Below are 10,580 nucleotides of genomic sequence, written 5' to 3' on the forward strand. Positions count from 1 at the left end.
TTGAGGCTTCCGCACAGGGACCAGAGTACAGGCTAGCGCGACAGTGGTTTCCCAGGTCCCTCAAGAAAGAAGCGCCGGGAGAAACATCAGAGTACGCTGGCCGAACGGGGCGGTGGGCAGGGTTTGTGTCTGTGACTGGTTCAGTTTTGATAGATAATGGGTCATTCGTGAAGTGATTAGGAGGAGCTGGGCTGAACTATGAATTTGAGTCATGTTAGGCAGATAGGGAAGTCACACAACTTGTTCCCAGGGAAAGAAGAACACATGAGGGGCCCTGGCTGACGGAGCTGGAAGGCAGAGAGGAGAAAGGGGGGCCTCCAGCCCCTCCAGGTTTGTTCCTCACCCTCTGGTGTGGGGGCAGGGGGGGCTGAGCTTGCTCTGATGGGGAAAGCAAGGGTTCGGGAGTCAAAGATCAGAACTGTTCCAGCTGTAGGTTCAGAGATGGGGCTTGTCAGGGAGAGCTCCCTGGAGAAGGAGAGGTAGACGACCCAGCACTGACTGCGTGGCCACCATGGACCAGACACTGGCTGGGGAGACAGTCCGCTTGGGGACAGGGAGAGTCACCAGTTCCTCTGGGATGAGACTGGTCCCATGAAGCCACGATGAGGTTGTCCATTATTTCCCACACTTACTGATGAAGAAACAGGCTCGGAGAAGCTAAGTGAGGTACCCAAGGTCACACAGTTGAGAAGCACTGAGATCTTCTTGCCTCCAAGGCCCAAGTTCCATTTTCTAGAACACCATCAGCTGAGCAGATGCAAGAATCTCAGCGATAAAGCCTGCTCTCCCCTCTCACTCACATGGGGCTTGACCTTGTTGGGCCTCAGGTTACTCATCTGGAAAATGGAGACAACCATTACACCTCTCCTAGAGGATTAGAAGGACTCGTGCACATAAACCAGGCCTAGCACGCGGGGCCTGTTCAAGAAATGAGAGCTATGGTTCCCGACGATTCTTTTCAGTTTGCCGACAAGAAAGCATGTAAGGGCGCATTAATCCCTTCATACTCTAAACGATAAAGGCTGAAGTCTGGATCCAGAGCTAGACATAGGAAATGCCAGAGTGCACTCCAGCCCTTCTCCATTTCCTGCCAAGTTAAGAGAAAGGGAGATGGGCATCCTAGGCAGGTAGAATGCGTCAGCAAAGGCATGTGCAGGTAGGGTTTGTCTTAGGACATGTGATGACAGCAAATTTGAACCACAGGTTGGCGAGTGAGCCTCAGATACCTAGCTGGGCCACCTGGGCTTCAATTCAATGTCACGTGTGGGGTGCCTATCACATGCCAGTCTCCCTGTCTGGCAGAGGTGAGTCCTGACTCTCGGGCACTGTTTACAGCTACCTGGTGGCAGTGGTGATAACACCCTCGCAGACTTTGCCCTCTTCTCTCTGACCCCACCTTCAGCCACGGATATAGTGGGTTACACATTGCCTAGAAGGAGATTAGGGGGCAAGTATTAGTCAGTGGACCCGGCCCCATCACCCCCACAGCAATCTCATGCAGTGGATTTTGTCATTATGCCCATTTGATGGAAGGGGAAACAGGCTCAGTCAGCGTTGAGGTGACTTGACCAAACTGATAGAGCGGCAGCAGGACCAGAATTCGAGCCGAGGCCAATCTGTCCCCAAGGCCGGCGTTCTTTCCTCCTCCTCTAACCCAATAGCATGCTGGGTTAGGCGATTGGCTTCTGCGAGGCACGGACAGGCGAGATGGGTCAAACATGGCCTGAGGGTCCCGAGCACCATTTGCAGGTGGCAGAGAGAGGCAGGTTGAGGGCCCAGGTGGGGACCGATCAGGAGGAGGGGCCTTAAACTGATCTGGTGGAGGGTCAGGAGACAATCAGGTCCAGAGCCACGGAGAGTGCTGACATCAGTCCTGTGTCTGCCCATCTCACCCTGGACCAGCCTGTCTATCTGCCTCCTTCGCCCAGAGAAAGGACCATAGGCTGACCTGAGTCAAAGACGCTTGAGTCCCTGCTGTGTCACTGACTAGCTTGGTGACCTGAGGCAAGTTAATTCACCTCCTGGGCCTCACTTTCCCAGTCTGTACAATGGTCTCCCCATTATTCCATGTGAATAGGTGTCTCATGGAGCTAAGGAGAGGGGCGTATCCAAGGCCCTCCCACAGAGCCGCCCACACAGGTGCCTGACACATAGTATCTTGTTCCTGAGTTTTCTGGGCCTCTCTGCCCTCATCACCCCCAGCCAGCCAACCAGCTGTCAACCCCGCCCCAGCTGGCCAGTTAATGAGTGGCCAGGGTACTGGAGCCTGGCCTATAAAGAGCTGCTCGCTGGGGAAGCAGGTGGGAGCCTGTGGGAGCAGTAGCGGGATACAGACGGCGTGAGATGCGCGGCAGGATGGCGTCAGGACTCCTGTCCGGGATGGCTGTGTTCCTCCTGGTGCTCCTGCAGGGCACACAGTCAGTCTACATTCAGGTGAGTCCCTCCGGCCAGTGTGCCCTTTGCCTGAAGGTCCCCCCGTGAGGGGCTAGGATGGAGAGGGGACGTTAGAAACGTCATGGGATATAGGGGAGCAAGGGCCGGTAGGCCCAGGGCTCAGCCCAACACCTAAGCACGACCCAGGGACCAAGACAGCTGGTGGGTGGCAGCAGCGAGAATGCTGAAAGGAGTGATGATAGCAGTGATGGCAATAATAAACCGCTGCTGTTCAGCATTGCTCTATCAGAAGGCCAGTCCTGGCCAGAGGTCAGAAGGTGGAACAAGACATAGTCCCTGCCCTTCGGGAGCCCAGAAGGAGGGGGTCTCCCACAGCTCCCTATATTCTCCCATGAATGGGTGGAGGGGGGGAGAGACACCCGAAGAGCTTCCCTGGCGGTAACTGAGCTGATATTGCAAGATGAGCGGGAGGTAGCTAGGCACAGAGGACAAGGACAGTTCAGGGCAGAGGGCACAGCGTATGCAAAGCCTCAGAGAGAAGACAGCAGGGGGGCAGGGGCTCCTTCCTGGACAACCGTGAGGCTGGAGGGAGTCGTGGAAGCAGGGTCCGCCTGCCAGGCGGCAGGATGCCGCTGGCCAGCAAGAGTGGGGAGGTCTGTGGCCTTGTCACATTCCCAACTCTGGGTGGAGCCTCCTTGGGAGGGACGGGAAGAGTCACCTTCCCCCCACCCCTGCGTCCCTGGCCTTGGAACCCGGCCAACTTGGGGTTACCATCATTTTGCCACGTCGGTTCAGGGGTGATCGCCCAGTTACCCAGCGTGGACTGTACTGGTGGCAGGCGCTGGGGAGGGGCCATTTGCCAGATGACACTCAGAGTGCAGAAGACACAGGCGGCCAATGGGAAGAGCTGGGATTTGAACCGGGGTGGGGGAGGGGGTTTACACTGGTCTCCAAAGCCCGTGCCCTGAACCACCTGCTCCCCAGCCCCATCGGATCCTCATCTACAGTTCCTGGGGGCCTGAGGCACGATGGGGTGTGAAGTGGCAGGTGCCTGCTTCCACCTCCCAGGCTGTCCTTTGAGTATGGCCTGGACCCCCCATGAGAACAGGGAAGGTTCTGCGGATCCCTCTCATCTCCTCTCCCCTGCCCCCCTAGTACCAAGGCTTCCAGGTCCAGCTGGAATCAGTGAAGAAGCTGAGTAACTTGGAGCAGCAGTGGCTGCCCAACCCCCGCCTCCAGGCCCAGAGCCTCGTGCCCTCCGTGTGTCACCACCCGGCCCTGCCACAGGACCTCCAGCCCATCTGTGCATCCAGGGAAGCGGCCAGCATCTTCCAGGCTTTGAGTGAGTGCCCCCACCCCTGCGAAGCTTCCTGCCTCTGGCTCTCTCTCCTGCCCACACCCCAGCTCCTCGACTGCCCGTTCTTTCCATTAAGCACCCAGTGGCCGGGCCAGGGAGAGTCAAGGCCTGCCCCCTCAGGCCCTGGCAACCTGGACCATCGATTGTCCTACCAGACGTCACGGATGGGAGGGAAGAGGGCACCGGACAACAGACCCGTAGGCCATGCCTGCAATACGGTGGCTGATGGGGAAGCACAGGGGACACAAAGGAGAGATGGCTCATGTCTGGGGTGGCATAAGGAGTCTGAAAGACTTCCAAGAGGAGGTGACATCTAAGCTGAAATGTGAGGGAAGAAGCAGAACTGGCCAGTGACAATAGCGACTTACTAGCATTTATTGAGCACCTACTAAGTGCCAGGCCTGTGTCAGTCCCTTTGCTGGTCTTCTCTCTTCACGGCCACCCTGTCAGTTGATGCTGTCCACAGAGTCAGCAGGGAAACTCCAGCCCGGAGAGTGTAAGAGGCATGCCCAGGCCCCGCTAGGAAGGAGAGGGCCAGGATTTGAACCCGAGTCACACTCTTCTGCTTCTCCAGCATCATGCTCCTGATCTGTGAGAAAGATGCTGGTCCTCGCCCTCAGGCCCCCTCCGAAGCAGCCTTCTCTGGCTGCCCGGCCAGCAGCTCCCTGGACCACAGGTGGTTCACGGGCAGGGTCAGCTGACCGGTTTTCTCCCCTGCCCAGGGACCATGGCTAATGACGACTGTGAGCTGTGTGTGAATGTCGCCTGTACCGGCTGCCTCTGAGATGGCTGGGCGCCCTGAGCCCACCCCGGACACTTTGTCCCCAGCCCGCTGCCTTCACAGCCTGCACCCCCACCCGACTTCCGGGGGGGACCCTGAGGTCATCACCACCAGCCAGAGGCTCGAGCGGCTAGATCGGGCACAAAGCAGTTGGACACTTGGTTGGAGGAGAGTTCGGCCCCTGAGGCAGCCCTGCTGCTGAATAAAGATTCCCCACCTACACACGGAGTCTGGAGTCCATTTGTTCATCCCTGGGGGCCATGGGCAGAGGCACTCGGGTAGCTGAGCGGTTGAGGAAAAAGGTTGATCTAATGATATGGTCAGGAATTTCCCAGTTTCCAGCGCCTGGGGAGTTGGTTCATCCAGCCCTATTTCATATAGGAGGAGGGAGGCTCCAGGATGCGGGCCGGGGGAGTGAAATGAGTCTCGCACAATCACAGACCTAAGAAACCGTGGAGCACCTGTTCCCACCTGACCCCACAAGCCGAGCCCAAGGGCTGGCCCAGCCGCAGAGCCAGAGCGACAACCAGGGGGCAGGGAGGGCAGGGAGCGTCCCCCAGGAGGTGGGGCTGCAGGAGTAGTGGGTGCAGGGAAGAACCACGTGGTGCCCCCTCCCCAGGCCCGTTTTCTGCTCTGCCTCCGCCCCGGGGCTCCTGAGAAGATGGGCCTTGGCCCTTATCCTTACCTTCCTGGGCTCCCCAGGACCCTCCGGCCAGCTCTAGATGGAAGGAAGACCTTTCCTCCCTCACTCCATCCTGGCGGCCCTGAGGAATAATAATAACAATAATAGCCAACATCTACTGAGCATTCGCTATACCCTAGGCCCTATTCTAAATGCTTTGCACTTATTAACTCACTGCGTCCTCAAAACTGTCTGATGAAGCAGGTGCTATTATAAATACTCCACTTTACGAATAAAGAGACCCAGGTACAGACAGAGAACCAGCTCGTCCAAGACCACAGGCTCGGCAACGTGGCAAAGCGGACTTCTTCCCAGGCAGTCAGGGACAGAGCCCGTGCTCTGAACCATCTTGTTGCTGCCTCCCTGTGACTCGGCCACGCTGATGACACCTGATGCAACACTCTCGCAGCTGCAGCCAACTCCTTCACTCAAGGCAGGAGCCGTGCTGGGCATTCCCTGAAGAAGGGCCCTTCTACACGATGGGCTCCTCCACAGCCCCTGTCCCAGGCAGCCAGAGAGGAGAGCCAGGCATAAAGGGGTGGTGATCTCTGAACTCAGATCACCCAGGGCCAAGGCCATGGCAAATTTCCCCAGACCAGCTCCCCATCCCAACCGCCCAGCTCTGCTCATGAGCCTCACAGCCCCCCATTTGACCAGGCTACAAACCCCAGAGTTCTAGTTCCTTCCTCTCCCTCACGCCACGGGCAAGGCTGGCTGGGGCCTTTGCAATGCCTCCAGTGACTCTCGGGGCCCTCTCTTCTCTTACCACCACTCGAGATGAGCCCTTATCACATTTCCCCAGGCCAGGCAGACCTTCCTCCCTGGCCCTGCATCCTGCAGACTCTCTGTGCCCAACATGCCAGGGGAACCCCGCAGCCCTGCTCTGACAGGGCCCCTTATCCTTCTGGGGCTCCCCAGCACGCCCTCTCCGTTCTAAACTGAGCCCAAAGGTACCATTTGGCCTCGCTCCCACTGCTCCCTTCAGCTACGCTGGGTCTCCACCTGCCTGGGGAGGAGGCAGTGAAGGGAAATGCCACTGACCCACCACCTACTATGTGCCAGGCTCAAGCTGAGCCATCTACACAGAAACTGTAATAATAGCAGCAGCAGAAGTGTCCACTATGGGCCCTGCAGGGCTCTCAGAGTTTTTCCTATGTGACTGCATTTAACCTTCCCTCAACCCTACCAAGTAGGGATTCTTGTGATCCCCATTTCACAGATAAGGAGACTGAGGAGAAAAGAGGCTAAGTAACTGGCCAAAGTCACACAGCCGGTAACAGGCAGAGCCAGGATTCACACCCAGAGCTCAGCTCCAGAGTGGGAGCGTTTCATGATTCTACCCCACCATGCGTCACATCAAATCCCCTGCAGCCCTGGGAGGTGCTGTCATCATCCCCATTTTCAGATGAGGAAACCAAGTCTCAGGGAGACTTGGTTCATAGGGTAAGTAGCATTACATACACATTTGCATGCGTTATTTGTACACAGCTTGTAAGTGACATGGTCAGGGTGTCTCCCAGGGTGTCTCCCAGGACCCACCCTGTCCAGACTGAACCATTCTAGTGCCTTGGACCTTCCCACTTCTAGGTCCGCACCTACTCCCCCTTCTGGAACGCCCTCGGCCTCTCTCCCTCCCTCCCTCCAGATTGGTTTTGAATGTCCATCCACCCTAGTGCCTATCCCAAACACTCGTGCAGATGCCTGCCACCCCTCCCCTTTGCAGAGCCTCCCCTGACCTTGCCCTGAAGACACCTCACCCTCTGAATCCTGCGGCCCAAGGACTTCTGCCTCAATCACCCTGTGACACTTCTCTACCTGACTCCCCAAGAAATACCCTGGTCACCTCCTCTTTGCCCATTCCCTCTAACTTTGCTAACAAGCAGCCCTCCGTGCCTCGCCTCCTTACCCCTGTCTGAACTATTCTCAGCTTGGCTCTGGTTCCCCATGTTTTGGTTTACTTCTCCCAGCCTGGGTGGCAGATACTAGTACAGTCCCAGTTTTACAGGGAAGAAGATTGAGGCACAGAGAGGGAAAGTGACTTCTCCTAGCAGCGCACAGTATGTGGTATGGGGCTGGAACTGGGTATCTGTGGCTTTTGCCTGCCCTAGGTCTTATCCTCATGCAATCATTGGCATGGTGGGTTTCACCCACTCTGGGGGTCAGAGAGACTCCCCCGGCACAGAAGCCATTATGGCACAGGGTGGCCAGAGCCTCGCAAGGGGCATGGGTGATCGAAGTGCCCACAGAGGACAAAGCGGGAGCATGAAGACCCCCCTGGGAGGGTAAAGAAAGGCTTCTGAGGAGGGGCCATGGGAGCACAACCTTGGCACCTGAGCAGGAGTTTATCTGGCCAGGAGTGTGGGAAGAGGATCAGAGCACAGGTGAGGGGAGCAGAGGAACGGGTGAGGGCCGTGGCTTGAGGTGTGGTCCCAGGGGGTAGGGCAGGAGGCAACGCTGAGGTGGTCAGGGGGGCCGGGGGTCCCCTGAACACCGCAGAGCTTGGGGCCAGTCTCACAGCCACCCAAACTGGGCTGGACATGCAGACCAGGGACTCCTGAGCTCACTCAGGGCTTAGAGACTTTGGTGCCCTCCCCCCACCAGCCCGGAGGAGGTGAAAGAAAAGCAGAGGTTCCGCTCCACCACCCCTCCCCCCAGCTGGTGGCCTGCAGATTGAGGTCCCCTCAGTGCCTGTGTGCGATGGCAGCCCCAGTTCAGTAGGGAGGGAGGGCCCTTGCACTTCACACAGTAAACTCTGAGCTTGAGGGCAGGGTAGGCACCCATAAAGCTGGGTGATGAGTCGGCTGGCAGATGAAGGATCGACACCAGGAGTACTCTGGGATCTGGTTTATTAGCTGAGGGTCGGAGGGGATCTTGGGGGGCAGGGGCAGGGCTTGCGCAGGTCGCCCCAGGCCACGCCCTCTTCACGCCTCCCCTGGGGGCAGGGTAAGCTGAGCTGCGGGCAGTGGGAGCATCGGCCGGGGCAGGAGGCAGCGAGCCGACCGTCCTAGCATCCAGCACAGGCAGCGAAGGCACAGATCTCGCACGAGTCCGGGTCCTCGGCGATGGCCTCTGCGCAGGAGAGATGGGGCGCCCGGAGAGCCAAGGCCCCGCCCTCCCTTGAGCCAGAGCTTGGACATCTGCCCCGGAGTCCCCAGGAGAAACCCAGGCCTGTCCTCTCCGACCTGCTGGTCTTACCCCCCCAAACAGGTAGCGCCCAAGCCAGCCAGTCAGAGTGGAGATGAGGCCCAGAAAGAGCAATTGCTAAGGCCGGAGGGGCGGGATGCAGAACTACCAACGAATCATCAGTCAGAGCGGGGATCTTCCTAGAGCAAGCTCCACCACTTACAACTTAGAACTACTTACGACCGCCTCATCAGACCCACCAATCAGAGCACATCCCCCTCCCGTGCCACCAATCAGGGAGTTCCCAGGCCCCACCCACCAGGGAGGTGGCTACTCACCCAACCTCCGGAGGATCTCCTGGGCATTGGGCTCCTTGCAGAGAGGCTTGAGTTCTTCGGGAAACTTCTGGTGGCTGCAGGCTATGGGAACCACGGGCCCACCACTCTTCCTACGGTTCCGAATGCTGGGCTCCTGGAGCTCCCGAAGGTCTTTGAGCTTCTTCACTGACTCCAGAGAAAAAGAGAACTCTCCATCCTGAGAGAGACAAGTTCAGAGTGTCAGGCCAGGCTACAGCCTGCTCTGGGATGCCCGCATGGTTCCCCAAGACCCAGGTCGATGCTCTGGCTGAGAGGAAGGTCTAGAACTGAATCTAGCTCCTTCACTTCCCAGCCGTGTGCCTAGGGCTAGTTACAGAACCTCTCTGAGGCTCAATTTTCCTCCTCTGAAAAATGGGACTAATAATCCCATTCTCCCAGGATGATCATGGGGCCTCCCTTGAGGAGCTTGGCCCCTGGCAAGCCCTCAGTAAATTGGCTAATCAACCCGCTTTCCCAAATGGTGATTTCTCTTCTGTCCAAGTTTGAAGGGGAGGGCATACGAGACAGGACTGAGAAACAGGTTCCTGAGAAAGGGCCACACCTGAGACCTTGCTCCAACTCCAGAAAGAGGGGGTGCTTTCTCAGGGGACGGGCCCTGGGAACTGGGAGCAGAGAGCAAGCCGGGCCGGGGTAGAGACAGAGGATTTACCTGTACGGTGACTCCCCCTGCCAGGACTGCCCAGGTCCCAAGGAGGCACAGTGCAGAGAGCAGGAAGGTATTCATGGCAGCAGTGCCCAGGAGGGAGAAGCGGTCGGTTCTGGATGCCAGGGGGAAACAGTGGGATTTTTAAAGAGGGCAAGGTTACTGAGTAACCCGGGAACCATGTCAGCATGTCACCAGCTTGCTTTCAACTCAGGCCTAACCAGATAAGGCTGGAGACAGCCCTGGCAAATAAGAGATCAGTCCCAGAAGCCCGGCAGAAGCCCCGCCCCACCCTGAGCTCCTTCCTACTTTAACCCCTAGCCAGGTGGGTCCTGTGTTCATTCACCAACCACACGCACTCAATGACACCTGCTATAGGCCGGCCCTGGCTGGGGTGGGGCTGCAGACCGAGCCCAGCCCTTAAGGAGGGAGGCCTAGACAGTGGTAATGCAGGGTGGTCAGGGAGTGGGGGTTGGGAGGTGGAGAGGCCAGGGTGGTGCCCCCTCACCCAGCCTGGGGCAGGCAGTTCAGAAAGATTTCCCAAAGGAGGTTGTGCCGGGGCTGAGTTCTGGAGAAGGGGTGGAATTTTCTTAGAGAAGGGGCAAGGGTTAGAAGGCCACTTCTTGCACAGGACGCTATATGCAGAACATCCAGGAGGTGAACACGGTCTGGAATATTCAGGGAAATGTGAGGAGTTCAGCCTGCAGGGAGGAGGGGCTTCCAAGGGGGCTTCAAATGATGAGAGATGAGTCGCAGGCCAAGGCAGGTCCTAGGTTTGGCCACTATGACTTTGAGGGAGGCCTCAGCTCTTCCTGTCCCACAGGCCTGGGTTCAAGTCCTACCTGCTGCCTGATTTTAATGTGCATGAACTTGGGCAAATTGTTTCTCCTCTCTGAGCCTCAGTATCCCTTGTGGATCAATAATTCTAATACCACCCACCTGGTGGGCTCATTGTGGGAATTAAATGATGTCATACAAATGCTCAGCTCGGTGCGTGGCACACAGGAAGCACTCGGTAAAAGCTCATTCAGCTATTATTATTATTATTATTATTATTATTATTATTTTGATCAATATCAACAGCAGCTTCTGGCCCTGGTTGACCCCTCTGGTGACCACCTGCCTGCCTGTGCTGACCTGGCTCTCCCGTCTGTCCTTCAGTCTCAGACGGTCTTAGAATGAACTCCTCCCCTCTCCCTCCAGATACCCTGGCCGCTGCTCCC

At 57.5% G+C, this 10,580-nt stretch overlaps 2 protein-coding genes and 1 long non-coding RNA gene across 3 annotated transcripts; 1 reads left to right on the top strand and 2 right to left on the bottom strand.

Annotated features, from left to right (window-relative positions):
• The first annotated feature begins 2,275 nt into the window (after positions 1 to 2,275).
• Positions 2,276 to 4,754, top strand: GUCA2B (guanylate cyclase activator 2B). The gene is made up of 3 exons (XM_045482405.1): positions 2,276 to 2,433; positions 3,550 to 3,736; positions 4,474 to 4,754. Exons 1-3 carry the CDS (start codon positions 2,344 to 2,346, stop codon positions 4,533 to 4,535), a joined length of 339 nt encoding a protein of 112 aa, XP_045338361.1. The 5' UTR covers positions 2,276 to 2,343; the 3' UTR covers positions 4,536 to 4,754.
• On the bottom strand, positions 4,106 to 5,348 carry LOC123599965. Its single transcript, XR_006713388.1, has 2 exons — positions 5,218 to 5,348; positions 4,106 to 4,270 (listed from the first exon to the last, which is right to left on the bottom strand). It is a non-coding gene; the product is annotated as an uncharacterized LOC123599965 (long non-coding RNA).
• A 2,695-nt stretch (positions 5,349 to 8,043) lies between these two features.
• GUCA2A (guanylate cyclase activator 2A) lies at positions 8,044 to 9,495 on the bottom strand. The gene is made up of 3 exons (XM_045482406.1): positions 9,364 to 9,495; positions 8,676 to 8,871; positions 8,044 to 8,283 (listed from the first exon to the last, which is right to left on the bottom strand). The coding sequence occupies exons 1-3, from the start codon at positions 9,436 to 9,438 to the stop codon at positions 8,219 to 8,221; spliced, it is 336 nt and encodes a 111-aa protein (XP_045338362.1). The 5' UTR covers positions 9,439 to 9,495; the 3' UTR covers positions 8,044 to 8,218.
• Between the last annotated feature and the right edge of the window lie 1,085 nt (positions 9,496 to 10,580).

The sequence above is a fragment of the Leopardus geoffroyi genome, chromosome C1, assembly GCF_018350155.1.
Source record: "Leopardus geoffroyi isolate Oge1 chromosome C1, O.geoffroyi_Oge1_pat1.0, whole genome shotgun sequence".
NCBI lineage: Eukaryota > Metazoa > Chordata > Mammalia > Carnivora > Felidae > Leopardus > Leopardus geoffroyi.